This window comes from Rhyacophila brunnea, unplaced genomic scaffold, assembly GCF_057557595.1.
Source record: "Rhyacophila brunnea isolate RB1 unplaced genomic scaffold, BYU_Rbru_1.0 scaffold_2, whole genome shotgun sequence".
Taxonomy (NCBI): Eukaryota; Metazoa; Arthropoda; class Insecta; order Trichoptera; family Rhyacophilidae; genus Rhyacophila; species Rhyacophila brunnea.
In genome coordinates, this window is record NW_028232859.1 from 51437138 (window position 1) to 51454666 (window position 17529).

Consider the following 17529-nt stretch of genomic DNA (forward strand, 5'->3'; position numbering starts at 1 on the left):
TAAAATAAAGGAGGAATGGTCACCACACTGATAAAGGAAGATTAATTTACTGGCAATTATTGCTTGAAGAAAACAGCCTACTAAGTATTTATATGAATCTATTATTGTGATCATGCATAAGCGCATTGAATTAATATCGTTGAAATTTTTTTTTTTTTTCGAATACTCTGAGGTACACATTTTGAATACCTATGGTTTAGCTTAGGGCTTCTTGGAGTAGTTCAACTTTTGTTGCATGAATGTAATATGATTCATTGTAACACTACTATGAAATAAAGATAAAAACAACACACCTCATATGCGGCTATCTAATCAGTGAGTATCATTTATATTGACTTAGTGCGAAGAGCTCTATCGCATATTAAACAACAGAGAAGAGTAGTACATTTTTTTTCACTTTCAATTATTATTTATCAGAACAGTCTTTGGTGATCTTTGATGGTATGGTGAACTATGTGAAAAGAATGTTGTTTGATTCAATAATGACAGAATGCATTTCACACGATCAGTTTTGTCAGTGTCTTTGATTGTGATAGCACATGTGATAAGTGAGATCTCATTTAATATCTACTACTTTTCTTCAAATATTATTGTCTATTAACTGTCATTTTATGTTTAAATGTGAACCTGATTCTTAGGTTATTCTAAAGTAACAGTGTCAGTATGTCGTACAAGTATCGTTGTTCATGTGATTCTGACTGGATTTAAAAAATTAACAAACTATTATTATTTAATTTCACAATTATTGTAAAATAGAAAATACCCCTACTTGTAAGTTGTAAAAAATTGCACCTATTTTCCAAATGTAGAGCCAATGGAAATGCGGGTATAGACAACATATACGGTACTGCATCCTGTTACGCTCCAATATCAGAGCATAGAATAAGCATAAGGTCCCGTCACTTCCCTTAGTCCATTGCCACGTCTTGCGGTTCCCAACATGTGAGACCTGCAGTTTGTAGATCGCTTATGTAACACTGCACAATAAGGGAGAGTGGGACATGGCAATAGAATACTTGATACTGCGCCACAAGGGTATGAAGTGTTGCAATATCTGGCATCATCCAGATCAGAAGTAGCTCTACATGGTTACGTCAGTTTATGAACTTAAATGTAGTCATAAGATTCGTCTCTGAATTGGCTGAATGCATTCCCGTCATGCTCATACATGCACAGGCAACAAATTATATAGTTTAATAAAGCTGTCATCATTGTTATGTACTATTTGTTTTGTCAATGATTCTAAAAGTAGCTAAAATATAATATAAATAAAGTACATATTAACTGAAATACAACATATTCAAGAACTAATTATTTTTTATTTATTTATAATTATTTCACTTTAGCGAATTTTTGAAGGTAACAAGAAACAATAAAAGTCGGAGAATTTCACTGTCAATAATAAGCGTCTCCGCCTACTATGCACTGTTCATTTTGTTTTGCAATTTACCCCTCTTCACCCTATTGTGTATTGGTCAGGTAGAGGTTCTGTGAGATTTTACAAAATGCTCTTAAGGGTCAGGAACATATAACAGTAAACTTCACAACCCAAAAAACCAAATACAATACCAAATAACCAACCATGAAAGTCTCAAGTAGGTACCTAACACTTTGCTTTAAATAATCATGTATTATCGCCATTTCTAGGTATCGATTGTGCCGCAGCAGGAACACTTCCAAGTCATTTGATTGACTGTTACAAAAATGGAGGTATACCAAAAAATGCTCCCCGTAATGTACAACTTCTGGTGGAGCTTATAAACAAAATTGAGCAAAATAATAGAAATCTTAATTTGCGAGTCTTGAGTTCTTCGCTTTTGCACAGGTCAATATAATCAATATTTAAAAATATATATGAGGAGTCTAATTACAAAAAGCGACAAGTCCACATTTCAATATTTTCGGGAAAGAACGTTTTTATGTTTCAAGCTTCAATTATTTGTTTTAACGTGAGATTACTTTTTCCGTTGTATTCTATGTCGAAATTAGAACCAAATGGCAATTTGTTTCAGCCGATAAACTCTTAAATGTAAAAAATATATGCAAAATAAAATTGGACGTAGCGCTATTTGTAGCTCACTTTTTAATTTACTCCGCATAAGGCACATATTTCCGTGGCATTGTCATGAGTTTACCAGATGCTACAGCATGGGAGACGCCCTTTTCAATATTGAACGTTCCCTTATTGGTTGACTTAAACACGCGCGAAATCAACCAAGCTTTAAATAATATGAAACACGGACTTGGCGCTTTTTCTAATAAATCGAGACTTAAAATATTTTTTTTCGTAGGGTTATGTCGCGTTTTGGAATTTATAGATCAATACATATTGTGTAAAATTATACAAAGAATACGTGCGTATTTTTTCTCGATTTTGACCAAATGTGGACTTATCGCTTTTTGGAATTAGACGCCTCATATACTAAAAATAATATATAATTAAGGACATGTATAGGAAAAGGGCCTCAAGAATATCAGAGCATTCTACTGTGGCATGTTTTGCTAGTATCATCCATTTCTAATTTAACATGTCCATTCCAAAAATCATTTCGATCTGAAGACAACAGGCACCGCTAGTGATTTGATACACTTAATAAAATTCTATATTATTATAAGAAACAACTCATCATCAGAATTTTTAAATGCGTTTCATGCCCTCTTCTACCCAACCCTTCAATTATAATGAATTCATAGAAATAGACAGGTTCTTCACAACATGACAAACAGGAAGATATCAACTTACTGTTCTTTTCATGTTATTTGAAATTATATAAATTTGCAGGGTGCCGCGAGAATAGATGAAATAATATCATTAAGTCCATAAAATGAAGTATCTACTTACTTGCTCTAAATCGGTAGTAATCGTCAAGTCTTTTCGAATTGACTTGGTAAATTTTTTATACAATTTAATCTCAAAACCCAATACTATCCATCGTTGTTTGTGTATTAATTGTAAATAGCAATTAAATTTTCTTGGTGGGGTAGTTCTTCCAAAGTCAGGTATATACATAAATGCAATGTTTTTGCACAAGTAGGTATACCACACGGCACAAATTTTATACTTACGTATTATCCATATGTATTAGGCGTCTAATTCCAAAAAGCGATAAGTCCACATTTGGTCATAATCGCGAAAAAAATATGCACGTATTTGTATAATTTTACACAATATGTATTGATCTATAAATTCCAAAACGCGACAAAACCCTACGAAAAAAAATATTTTAAGTCTCGATTTATTAGAAAAAGCGCCAAGTCCGTGTTTCATATTATTTAAAGCTTGGTTGATTTCGCGCGTGTTTAAGTCAGCCAATAATGGAACGTTCAATATTAGAAATGGCGTCTCCCATGCTGTAGCATCCGGTAAACTCATGACAGTGCCACGGAAATATGTGCCTTATGCAGGATAAATTTTATTAAAAAGTGAGGTTCAAGTAGCGCTACGTCAAATTTTATTTTGCCTTATTTATTACATTCAAGAGTTTATCGGCTGAAACAAATTGCCATTTGGTTCTTATTTTGACATAGAATACAACGAAAAAAATAATCTCATGTTAAAACAAATAATTGAAGCTTGAAACATAAAAACGTTGTTTCCCGCAAATATCGAATTGTGAACTTGTCGCTTTTTGTAATTAGACGCCTCATATATGTTGTCGAAAAACACGAAAAATATGCAACTGCTTCAGACTTGCACAAGTCTCTACTATACATGTTCGATTATACCTGCGCTAGTATACAGAATAGAAATTTAAACATTGTTATGTCGCTTGTCAGTCAAAAAACTTCTGCAATATTATAATACGCAAAAAAATGCACTCTGACTTTAGAGGAACTACCCACCATAAAAAATTTAATTGCTATTAGGCGTGTACTGACTGAGCGAGCAGGTTCGCGTGGTCGCGAGGCAGCTTCGCCATAGAAAATATACGTAAAATCCTCGCGAGGCAAAATGCTCAGTCAGTCAGTATACGATTCGCCTGAGGCAAATGCATGTGCCTCAACCGAGATCCAATCGTTGTCGGTTTATCGATGCTCAAAGGTGCGGCGCGCGGCTGCTTCGGGTGATGTTAACTTTGTTGCGAACCGGCAGGCAAGTTGGTTTGCATAGCGATTTTCACGAAGCAAATGCCCGTGGCTTCTTGCTCAGTCAGTATGCGCCTATTTATAATAATTTACAATAAAAAGGGTGCATTATTTATAGTAGTATATGAATTTTGAAGATGGGCATTATGTGGATAGAAATTGTTAATATACAAAGTATACTTAACAGAAATCCACTGCGTCTATATTTTGAATATTCATACGACTCATCCGGAAAAGATTCCAAAATCACCTCCAGCAGTAAATTATAGGTCAAAAATAATGAAGTCAAAAGGTGGAAGCCTAATTTTAGTAAATCTGTGAAGGTTATTAAATATGCTTGTTATTTCTAGCCTCCGACTCGATGGAATAGAACGGGCTAAAGATGCGGTGGAAACAGAGTTCTTCATTCCTTACAGGCCTTCGGGTTTTCAATTGACCAAATACAATTTCCTAATGGACCTTCTGATTCCTGGAAAAGAGTACATCAATATTCACGAAGGAGTGGAATTAGCTGATATGTGCACACTCCATTTGTTGATATCGTCAGGGGTTGACCCGTGGGAAAGAGGAGATGAGGTTAAAATATGTCCAATTACCATGGCGAGGGATAAACCCAATCTAAATACCAATATCACTTTTACCAACATGTAAGTTTTCAAATCAATAAATCGTGTACCTACCAAATTTGTTATGAATTAGTCGGAGAAAAGCTAGGGCTAGGGCGTTGATAAGATATCTTGAAGATTAGATTATAATTCAGATAGTTAATATAGCGAAATCATATTATACTAAGAATAATAAATAATTAATGTTTGATATGCAGAATACAATATAGTCACTGTAATATAATCATAACCAGGGCTTTTTTGTCATGTAATGTGGTGGAACAGCGTTCCGGCACCTTTTTTCACGTTATTTTTAATATTTCAAAAGCAATTAGACGAAACAATGTTCGCACTCACATAGGTTAGTCACAGTTAGGTCACAAGTTAATTTTCCTGAATAATCTCATATGAAAAGACATGTCCTGAATAACTATCGCGTTTGATATATGCATTGAATTCTATTACCATTTCTTCAAGTGAATGTGAACGCGAATTTTCGCAAATGAATCTAATTATTATCCCAATAAGAGCTTCGTTGAAGGCCAAAACAGTTTCGGCATTTTTGTTCATCAAACTCATCGGACCACCTTTGACACTTTTTGATCCTTCAAAATATGTTGATCGGTAGTTACTCAGTGGAAGACATTCGGCCATTGACTCTATCACTAAGAAAAGGAATAGAGACGAGAATTGGACTGAACTTTGGAAATCATCATGGCTGACAGGGCTCTAGCCTGGGGATTCGACTAGACAAGTGGGATAAACGCACAACACAAATTTGCTCTAATCGTGCGGCGCTAATTAACTTCAGGCATATTGACATTTTAAAATCAATGTGATTGTGTTGCATTTTTTAGTTAATATTTGTTGATACACTGAATACCCTTCATTTTACCTCGAACACCATTTGAAAAACGCTACTATAGAGCGTCACACTGCCTTTAACCTCAGTGATAGGTAGGGGGCCCGCTTCAGGATGTGAGGGCCATGGAAATCACTATATACTTTTATTCAAATATATGATGTTTTTACAATTTTATTTTTAACAACTTTAGTTGTTTATTTGTATTTTTTGTTTGTTTGTTTAATTTTTTATGCACTTCAATGATATTTGAATAAGTATAATTTTCTTTAGTAGGTAAGAAGTTTGGCAAGAAGTGAGTTTCGGCACCTTTGTTTGTTAAAAAAAAGCCCTGATCATAACCATATGTATAATGTTTCTAACACAGAAATGATGGTTTACGGAGAATTGGTTAAGTAGTAGTAGTTCGCTTGACCAACTATTTTTATTCATTCGATTGGATTGGGGGTGTGAGATTTTTGACACACCTTGAACTTATGACTAGATATTTCAGTGTTTATATAATTATTATATTGATATTCACCGTTATGTCATTCAATGAGATCATTATTGAAACTTGAAAAGAAACCCGGTTTCTTTAATATTTCAAATGAACACATAAAATTCTGTCTGTGTACAAACTGTGTACAACAAAACACCGGAAAGGATGACAAATCATTTTTGCCTTGATGAATACTTGAAGACAAAGACAAAGACTCATTTCTTGAATATAATTTAGTTATGTATATAATAATATGTATTATGATTCAATTTTGGAGCGAAAACCGTAGTGTAGTTAATATAATTTTTGGACTGTTTTGAATGTTTTTCAAGATGGCTCGCTTCCAACAACACCAGAATAAATAAATTATCTTCATTCAGTCGGTGTCCAGTCGAGAATGGAGTAGTCCAAACCCACTGGGGCAATATTTCTCCGGGAACATTAATTGCCGGAATATCAGCCGCCCTGGAGCCGCAAAATGTCTACATGAAAGATCTGCGAAAGGAAGTGGAAAAATATGAACTGCCTTCGCCATCTTCGAAAAAACGATTCAACGAACGTATAAGTGATGTCGAATGGGATGATGTACAGAATACGATTTTACAATCTGATAAAATGATCTCAAACATTCTAGCGGCTACACTGACAGGTATAAGCTGCAAAACTGTTCCTACATAGATATAGTGCAATAATCCCGGGTCCTAGCTTCCACCAACAACTCTCTCCGCCTGTTAAAATCTAAAGTGGTTGCTTTGCAATTTAGTACCCCGAGCATACCGCAGTCATTGATAACTCTATCTATCATATTATTACATACTATCTATTTCATATTTGTAACATTGTAAATGATTGTGATATCATTCATCTCAGTGAAACCTAACTCAGCTCAACTCTCCGAGTTGTTTCACTGAAGATCGGACTCTAGTGAGTTCCTTCCCCTTTAGACCACTGAGATTTAACTAAAAAACCAACTTCAGATTAACACCCGTAGAATATTTTTACTTTTAAACACCTTCCGTTGGACCGTGTGAAGAATCGGAGATCGTTGGTAAGGATTTTCATTGCCGAACACATAACATTAAAAATTGGGGCAGCCGTTAGGATCAGCTTCAGTATTACTCGCAAGGATTGTTCTTAGGAATAGGTGTGTTTAAACATTTTTGCAACTATGCAAAGGAATTCTAAGACCTCGGTTAGGATAGCCAAAGACATAAGTTTCCCCATCGCAGTTGATTCATTATTGTTTATTCGGTTATATTATATACAAAGATACGGTGGAAAAATTTTCATTCTTAGGGCTCGTTCATTTCACATATTTCAAGTTTATGGAGGTAAAGGCTTCACTTGTTTTCGGCTAGATAGTGTGCAGGACTTGAAATGTCATAATAAACTAGCATAAAGTAGCATTATAGCAAAAGTAGTATTTATTTGCTAAATTTCCTGTATAGATAATATCATTTTGTCTGTTCATGAAGGAACCAAGGTGAATACATAAGAAATCGTACATTTGAAAAATAATCCAACTTTACCTTGTTTATAGGTAAACTATTTTTGAATCCTGTGATAATTTTTAGTATTAGGTAAAATAATTTTTCAAATTGCCTTCATCGAGGATATCAATTTACAATGTAAAAAATCTTTCAACAACTATTTCATGTTTGGTTATACGCACATCATAGGTGATTTGGCTGAGCTGGCAATTCGGCAGGGACCGATCGCACAAGAAAATATCAACAGATATTCCCTCGGTCCCGGAGGAAACTGGAACGACAGCCTTATTCCAAGAAATCTACATCTCGCAGCGAAGGTTCCTTATGAATGGGAAATGACAGACGCTGAAATATTGGCCGGGATAGATGGTGAGAAACATACAGTTTTGTTTTTCTGGCATGCAGCAGGCTTCTCTCCAATCGTCTTGTTTAATCTTAAATAAATTTAATGTTTTTATGTGTTTGTTTACATCTTGAATGTGTCGATTAGGCTTAAATAATTCAAATATTTCCTTACAGTTAGATAGATGTCACTGACTAATTTAAATAAAAACACAAGTAAATGTTATTTTTAACACTTTTATCGATATATAAACACTCATAAATAAACAATAGGTAAACCGTAACGTGTCCGGAAATTTGTACGTATGCAGTTCGTATCAGTATCACACTGTCACCTCCGAAAGGAGGGGGGGGTGTAGGTTGCTCTGAACCCCCCGTGATGATGTAAAGGTCAAGGTTATCGTCTGCTGGCTTCTTCTTTCGGGGATATGCGTGTTTGATTGACAACGCGGCGAAAACAGTGCTTTTTATTGTTCGGAATATATTTACAGTAAACAATACAGTGTATAAAACATTTAACAAAATATAATTTATAAAATAAATAAATTTAAATTCCGAAGTTTGTAGGTACCTGGGTTCTGAAGCAGACCCTTTGCTGGGTCAGTGGCATTTCTGAGAATTTTCGCCTGGCTCGAAAAATTATTACCTACTTACTGTGTACCTAGTAGGCTAATAGGTATAATTTTAAAATATTTCTTTGCTAAGTACCTACATAATATTATCTGCTTATCTATTAACAATTACGACACATATTTTTACAAATAATCTCAAATCAGTTTAGAGTTAAGACTAAAAATATACTAGGTATTCTAGGTATTAGGTACATTGTATGGCTGGGAACTTTGCTTCCAATATTTATATAAGTACCTAGGTATACGAATTTTAATATTGGTCAAATTTGGATGAAGGCTAATGTAATAATATTAAAAAAATTATATTAATAATTATTATTTTAGGCATCTAAAGTGTTGTGCTGACGATTGTTTTAAGTTATAGATAACTACAAAATCATTTCGTCGTTGAAACTAGAAAATTGTGTAACTCCGTTTTAATCGAAAATTGACTTTGAATGCCATCTAGTGGCCGTTGATAATATCTATCCGTCTTGCAAATTTTGTAATTCCAGAAAAATTGTATCATTGTTAAATCATGGATGATTTCACTCCAAAACCATACATTTGTATAGGAAACCATAATGTTTTTTGTCTCTCCTGTAAAGTAGTGTTTTTGGAGTTACACAATTTTCTAGTTTCAACGACGATTTGCTATTTATTGGCTTTCAAATTACAGCTTGCTTGAAAGTATTTTTAAAATTTAATTTATAATGACGCTAGGTTTTACTTCGCTTGCTTCTAGAATTAATGTAGGTATAAAAAAATGCGGGATTTTATATACATTAAGGGCTAGAATGATTCTATTAAATTTTGTTGAAGTTGCAAAAGGGTGACTATAAATTTTCATACATCTAAGCATACGGGCTAGAAATTTCTGTCTCGCAGTCGATCTGCTCATGTCTGCATGAATCCGCCCAATGATGATTCAGGCCTCATGGCCTTGGATCCTCGGAGGATGCCATGCTTTAGGCGGTAACAACACGTCACCGTGAAATGTTGTATCGGAAATATATGGCTGTATATTAAAGACAGTCCAACCTCTTTGGGTCGCATAGTACCGACATAAAATTCATGTCTAAATAAAACACCATTCTTGTCGATTTACACTTTACAGGAAGCCAGCAGCAAGCAAATTTTGAAAATAGCCGATATTTGTACTGGATTATTTGTTAGGTTACGTTTTCATTCTTGAATTTTGCCAAAATCAGCAATGAAAATGAATTATTAATGTTCATATTGAATCTATAAAATTGGAGACCGTATAGCATACGGTCATCTCTTTCCGACAAGAAAGCTTACGGTGAACTGTGCCACGGTGAAATGTTTTACGTACAATTTACATTTAACCAAACCGTAAATGTTTGCTATTGAGTCTTCTCCACTGATATATTAGGTTTAGACAGATGTTATTTTATAAATCCTTAATTATTGAGTCAGGCACTGTATGCTGCTAATTATATTTTCATATTCTGTTTATTTTATATAATAATTTTCTAATTTTTTATCTGAATGTCATCTTGTTAAAAATGTCAAAAAATATATTAATCGAATTATACCTATGTTCTCAATTAGTTTGTAGATTGTAATAATGTTTTATGTTTAAATTTCCAGCTTATATCATATCACAATATGTGAACGAATGGACGTCAACTTTAGATCGAGTCCGCCTGTCACAAATAATAGAGATGTACTATTCAAGCTACGGGATAGCATTTAACACTGGAATAAGGGCGTGCCATAGGAAACAAAACATGGCTAAACTTTTCAAAGACTCTAATATCTACGAAGAGACCTTGAATCTTGTGAACATTCTTTGGATGACTCTTAGTACAGTTTATGTTACACCAAGTAAAATTGAAGAGATATCAAAGTCAGCGGTGGATGCTTTTCAAAATTACTGGCGTAAGATACTTTTGATTCATCTTATATAATTATATAATTTTACATTTTCCAAAAAAAGAAGCCTGAAATGGGGGAACAAAACAAACGAAAATGGCATTGTTGTCAATCACATTACACACAAAAAAAATTGTTATTAACTAAATTATATGTGCATATTATATTATGTTTTGGTGGTTCCTTAAAATTTAATAATGAGGAACATTTTGCAAATCGTGAAAATGATAATTATTGGAAGGTTTTAGAAGACATTTTTCTAATTGGATGACTTTATTAATTATTAATTAATTATGGAAACATTACTTATACATACGCAAGACATTTTTCTAGGCAATGTTAAAAAAAATAATGATGGGATAAAGCCGGGTACTCATTAGCAAGCCGTAACTGTAACTGTTTTAGATACTGTAACCAACTCTAGATGTGGACGCGACATTAATGATTTCCATGTAACCGATGGCGAGCCACCGTATCCGCAGTGTTCGTTCTAAGCCGAATCACGTCAGACAAATTGATAGCTAGTACTAGCGTATATTTTTATAGACTTTTTACTCGATAACGTTGGTGGAGACATGACATGTATAAAAGAAGAAGCAGTTCTTCTTTACTCACTGTTTTGAAATATCAACACATCAGTGGTCATTGCAAGAATTTCACACAAATGAGTTCTACAGATTTCGAGTACCAATGTAATTAATTTTGATTGGACCTAATATTGAGAGAAAAAACACAAGATTTCGAGAAGCAGTATCAGTGCAAGATAGATTAGCTATAACCTTAAGATATTTGGCTACCGGCTCCCATAGTACTCTATTATTTTTGTAAACATCAATTAAAAGTACGCATTTCTCCTCATCTCAGTCAGCAGCCATGTTCATGTAAAAAGATGTAGATGTACAACAACACTATAGAAGTATTTTCGTTATTCGCAGCGAGCAACAGGTATCACATTCAACATCCACGAGCGATTGCGAGCCTCCCTTTGATTCGTGGCAAAAACCGATAAGACCGATCACTGCGAGCGCGCCTCGACCTGCTCGCAGCAGGCTCGCGAACTAATTATTTGGCGATCATACTGGTTACTGTATCTGCAACAGTCACAGTTACGACTCGCTAATGAGTACTCCGCTTTAGACTTTAGACAATTTTTTTATTATTTTACATGAGGCACATTCCTAAATTATTGATACCAGCATAAAGTTCATAATAATTATCAAGAATTGATATTTTTTGTACATTATTGGATGGGATTTCTACATAGTCAATATTATAATATTATGCTTGTTAAATAATTAATAAATATAGTATGTTGTCTTTTCAGCTAAGCTTCTTGATACTCTTCCTGATTGTAATGTACATGGTGATACGAGTCCAATGGATGTTACTTTAATAACAGATGGGACGTGGACAAAATACGAAACTGAACAATTAGTGTCGTAAGTATTGTTAGGTGTGTTACAAAACACATCTTGTAATAGATCAACTACTAATCAATGATCACTTATCGTGGTGAATTCCTGGACTTTTTCATCTGCTCCACTAACTTAAATGCGATATCTAGAGCAGGCAAATGATTACAAACCAATTCTCCAGAGGATAACGTCAACTCCAACGCCAATAATATGCATTCTATACAATTACATTTCGGGCCACTTAAGGTCAAAGAATTGTACGTCATTTTTCTCTACTTTACAATAGACCCCCGAACACAAATAAATTTAGATTCCACTGACATTAACAAGAAAGTGTTTTCAGGACATATTTAATGTGTAATTAAATTAACAGTGGCACCTGTGAATAAAAACTATAACTATTCCACTGCAGAGAACTGCAAGTTTTTAAATTAAATTTCATTCACACAAAAAACATAAAGAATAATACAATATATTGTTAAAAGGCAACAAACACCATGCAATTAAATGTTAACGTAATATGTTATTTTTTGTCCAGTGCCATATGTAACTAAAAATTGTTCAAAGTTTAGATATGTTTTTTGACCATAAGGGGCCGATTTATAACAAATTCTAGTGTATTATGACATACTTTATGAAAATGATTCCCAGAATACTCTCAGAAACTCTTGATGTATCCGGTCAGGGGAGCTCTCTCGGACTAATGCATGGAACTACAGGGGAGTGGCTGGCACCATCGTCTCATAGTATTTTGGAGATTTTTGACAGTATAGCCAACAGTACAAATAACTGTAAGTAAATTCATTAACTATATTATTTGGCAAATATATCTATAATTGAATCCTCACCACCATTAATGATATATGTAAAGAAAAGACGATTTGAGAAAATCAAATAAAACAGTCCTAAGTATGGCTTAATTTTGCGTTTTCAACACTATGTAATAATTATGTAAAATCAAAATGGCGGACGACATTGGTATATATTATATAATCAATGCAGGGAAAAATGTAAAATTAAAATGTATGGTGTTGCCGTAAAAAACAGCCCAAATCTGACAAACCTACATCATTAATGATGGTAAGGCTTCAAGTACAATATTAAGTTTTTGTTGTAAAATTATAAATGCTTGGCGGAAAGACATTACATTAAAATACTAATTGATTTAAATTCTATACTATTCCATTTGAGTAATTTTTTGTGACCAGGGTTTCGCCTTCAGGTATCTTCATATTCAATAGGTAATATTATTAGATTCTTATTACGCTACAACCTCTGGATTTAAGTCGGAACAATGGAAAAAATAATAAAACATCTATATAACTTCCAGAATAAATAAACCTTTTTAATAACAATTTTTGAAAAATTTACCTTTATTACTAATTACATATTATTTTAAATTGTATGACTTTCTTATAATCATACAAACCTGATTAACAAAATGAAATCCAGATAATAGAGGTATGGATAATCAACGTTCTACTATGAATTGAAACTGTATTGAAAAGACATAATTTTCAAAAACCACAGAAAAGTCTCAGCAATCCCCAATTACTGTAAAATATTAAAGTCATTTCCTACAAGTTCGGCCAAAGTGGCCTGCAGCACAAACCACAATAGGAATGACAATCAACCTTATTTTATTAAAGAAAGCAATCTTTGAATGAAACAACTACGAAGAACTTCCATTTTGTAGAAAGTTAATGTAATCAACTATTGTTTCAGGGCCGTATCGTCTCAATTTACCAGTAGTTTTAACAACATTAATAGGAAATTTGGAAAATAAGATAGATCAAGAAATATTGGACATGGAAGTGGCTGGACTACCTCACGTTATAATTATAGCAGCGCCGACAACAGTATTTTCTGAAAATGATCTTGAAAGATCAATTAAGATCATTGAATCAATGAGAACCATGATCAAAGATATTTTCCTTGTGTATGTAACACCGGATACGAAGGCATTCAAAAGGCTAGCGATCGATTCTCACATGCATGCGGATGTTTTGATAGAATCATCGCAAACGGACGTGAAAGCTTTAGCCGAGATGATTCGGCTCAATTTTATTGAAAAGCCACTTCCCAGAAGACTGATTCCGCAGCCCTGTCAAGTGTCGAAGACATCCCATATACGTCTTGAACACGAAGATTATATAAATGTTGGACAAAAGATTTTGTATAGAATACATCCGCTAAATATACTATACGTTCCAGTGATTAAAGTGCAAGTCAGTATCATATTATTTATTTTCTCTTTCATTCAACCAATTATTGTCACGGTAGTTATTCTTGACTTTACATACATCAAGCCTACTGGATCAACTTCTCTGGCTCTCCACCTCTACTGTTATGTCTTATTTTATGCTAAAACTATTGACCCTCATACTTATGTGATATGTTTATAGTTATTTGACTCAGCTATTATGTAATGTAGGACATGATTGATACCTTAGAAATTAGCATTGCAGTGGTTTTCCACCGCATACCGTAATATAGTTCACAGCCGTATGATTATTAAGACTGCCTGTGGATATCTGGTACAAAGTCAATCTGAGAGCATTCATTATAAGCTTTAGAAAACTGCTGCTCGTCTCAAGAGTTTGATTGATTATGGAGTTTGATACAGGTATTATACCTTGATTTATAATACTTTGACGTCACGTGATAGTACGCGACGTGCATCATGATATATTTCGCGCTTTAGTGATGACCTCACTGTCACCAGGACTGATGAGTCTACGCAATCCACAACAGTTCGAACATTGACTCTCAAAAGCTGAGATCTGTGAGATTTGTTCAGATTCCATGTCTCACAGATACAGTATGAGCCTCCATGTAATTATGAGTGATGAGCCGGTAACTGTAGCAAGTATTTTAAACTTGGTCACCAGTTTGACAAGCAGATCGGTAATCCACAACGGAGTAATCAGCATCACCGTATAATATGGGTTTGGTCTTGGAAGAAAACTCAGTTGATTCGAATTGGTGGAGGACCTTTTCTCAATAACCTCCAACCTATTAACCTGAATATTCATGTAGTAACTGCTAATTATATAAAAAAAAATGATAGAATAATAATTATACTAATTTTATAGTTTCAAGGTACAAGCCATGGAGAAATATCCATTTGCATATCAAGAAAATACTCAGAAGACGCAGCAACGTCTTGTAAAATTGTCAATGGACAATACGACGCCAACTTTCAAGTGAATCGCCCATGCGATGGAAGTCCATACTGCGATCCAATTTATTTCATCATTAGAGCAAGAAGTACTCATATCACATGTGCTGGTAAGACTATTATCAATATTTACTTCTAATATTAAAAGGGTGGTCGGTAAAATAAAGCCATTTATAATAAAGATTTAAAATATATACCTACCTACTTACATAGTGAGAAAAATAGTTTAGTTACATTTACAGCTTTCGGCGATAAAGACAGAAAATGTTCCAGAGATAATATGTTTATAAACTTAAAAAAATCTTGGTAGGTAGAAGTCGGTTACGGGGAAGCCAGCGGCAAACACATTTTGAAAATAGCCGATATACTTGATTATTTGTTAGGTTGGGTTAGTTTAGGTTTTCATTCTTGACTTCATGAATTTTGCTAAAATCGGCTACGACAATTGGCGCGGTTCCCCATAACTAGGGAATCCAATCCCGAGCCAAAATTTCAATCCCAGGATTTCGGGATTACAATTTGACAATCCCGGGATCCCGGGACTGGTCCCGGGATTGGCATTTTATTCCATAGGTAATATAAAAAATTTATATATACAAATAACATTGATAAAATCGGTAAAAAATAAATCTAGTATAATTTATACTATTTAACATTTATTGTTAAATATTGTGTAAGTACTTCAATCTTGGAAATACATAGGTTTAAAAGAGTAAATAATATTGTAATATAAAAAAATAATGTGAATATAAAACAGTTTTATTTATGAAAGGATAACAAATAAAATACAATATCAATTAAAATAAAAAATAACATATTGTGTTGAAAAAAAATTAAGATTCAGGTAATTTAAACAATATTCTGAATAATATGCCCGAAATAATCTCCAGAATAGCATTTTCTGATAGTGTGCAATGGTTTACTTTCTATAAAAAGAAGACAGCTTAGATGTAAACGGCTGAAACGTCTAACTAAATGTTTCTTGATTTATTTATTCTATTTCTCAAATTCATTTTACGGATGGTACCTGCATCGTACATATTATCTGGAATTTTTAATGTGTGTTAAACTATTTACAAATCTAAATGATTTACTGTAATTACTGTGTTAAAAGTGCGAAGCATTGTTTTTTCCAATCTTTCTCATTTTTATTAATTTATGTGAAAAAATAAAATGAATTGGCAACAACTCTGTTTATTTCTAATGTAGTTATTTGTATTTTTTTTCTGTTATATTTTCATTTTTATTTTATTGTCCATAAAAATTGATAAAAAAAAACAATCCTGAAAGTTTCGGGATTATGTTTACCAATCCCGGGATTCATAGGTATCGAAAATAGTTCGGGATCCCGGTTTGGAATCCCTACCCATAACCGACTTGTACCAAAATCTTATAAGTTATATAACTAAGATAATGTCTATTCAATTCTAAACTATCCTAAACGCCAAACCATAGGATGTGCAGGAAAGCGAAATTTAGAAATTACGAAACTATATTTAATTCGATTTTAGTTCTGTCAATCGAAATATTAAAAAAATATTTAATATTAATTTAATAACAAATTAAGTAGGTGCAATAAATTTTGGGGGATTTTTTCCAATTTCAAATTTATGAAAAATTCAATACATTGGCAAATAATGTCACTTAGGATATGAAGTGGTATGAAAATAATTCTATGCATTGGCGCTTAGGATAGTTTAGAATTGAATAGACGAAAATTATTATTTATTTCTCTAAAAATAGGCTGCAAGCAAAATTACCCAAGCTGTAATGTGAAAATGTACGAATTGTGCATGTTCATAAAAAATGAAATATAGTCCAAGACGCACACCTAATAAAATATAACCAAAATAAAAAAGTATAGATGGCAGTAGTAAAATAAATTTAATAACAAAAGTGTGTAACTTTCATAATGTTTGAAAAATTCCATATAATTGAAATATAATAATAAAATATTAATTTATTTCAATGCGAAAAAAAACAAAAAATGTAAACGACGCTTAGCGCCGTAGGCCCCGACGAGATTCGAACTCGTGATCTCCTGTTTACTAGACAGGCGCTTTAACCAACTAAGCCACGGCGCCTCTTGGCCGAAATGAAAAATAATCAGTATAAAAATATTTTTGTTACAGATAAAGATTGCAGATATCCAGACCAGATTCGGTATGTTATACGGCACGAAGGACTACAATGCCACGGAGGACGAAATGGTACATCCAATGGAAATAAGCAAAACTTTCAAGGAAATAGTTTTACTCTCTTCATACTTTTACAAATAACGATTGTAACATATTTATTTACTTAATTTATGAATAATATTGTACTTATTATTAACCGATTCAATAAATTTGAATAAAACAGTTTATTATTTTAAATTAAAGATGGGGAAGGGTTCCCAGTAGAGGTGGGAAAACTGGTCGATTTTGAAGACTTCCAAAATACTTAATTTGGAATATTATATACAGCGTTTGGCTTACTTGACTTTTTAGAAGCCATTTTTACACAAAATGTTTATATAGGTAGGTTATTATTATCCATTTACATAATCACGCATAAA

At 33.3% G+C, this 17529-nt stretch overlaps 1 protein-coding gene and 1 non-coding gene across 2 annotated transcripts; one reads left to right on the top strand and one right to left on the bottom strand.

The window, feature by feature from the left end:
• Positions 1 to 354: 354 nt before the first annotated feature.
• Positions 355 to 17325, top strand: LOC147072487 (uncharacterized). The gene is made up of 11 exons (XM_085946798.1): positions 355 to 548; positions 1648 to 1825; positions 4437 to 4733; positions 6367 to 6683; positions 7714 to 7893; positions 10092 to 10382; positions 11701 to 11815; positions 12443 to 12582; positions 13517 to 14019; positions 14887 to 15082; positions 17105 to 17325. The coding sequence occupies exons 1-11, from the start codon at positions 491 to 493 to the stop codon at positions 17275 to 17277; spliced, it is 2448 nt and encodes an 815-aa protein (XP_085802924.1). The 5' UTR covers positions 355 to 490; the 3' UTR covers positions 17278 to 17325.
• TRNAT-AGU (transfer RNA threonine (anticodon AGU)) lies at positions 16983 to 17056 on the bottom strand. Its single transcript has one exon. It is a non-coding gene; the product is annotated as a tRNA-Thr (tRNA).
• Positions 17326 to 17529: the final 204 nt, after the last annotated feature.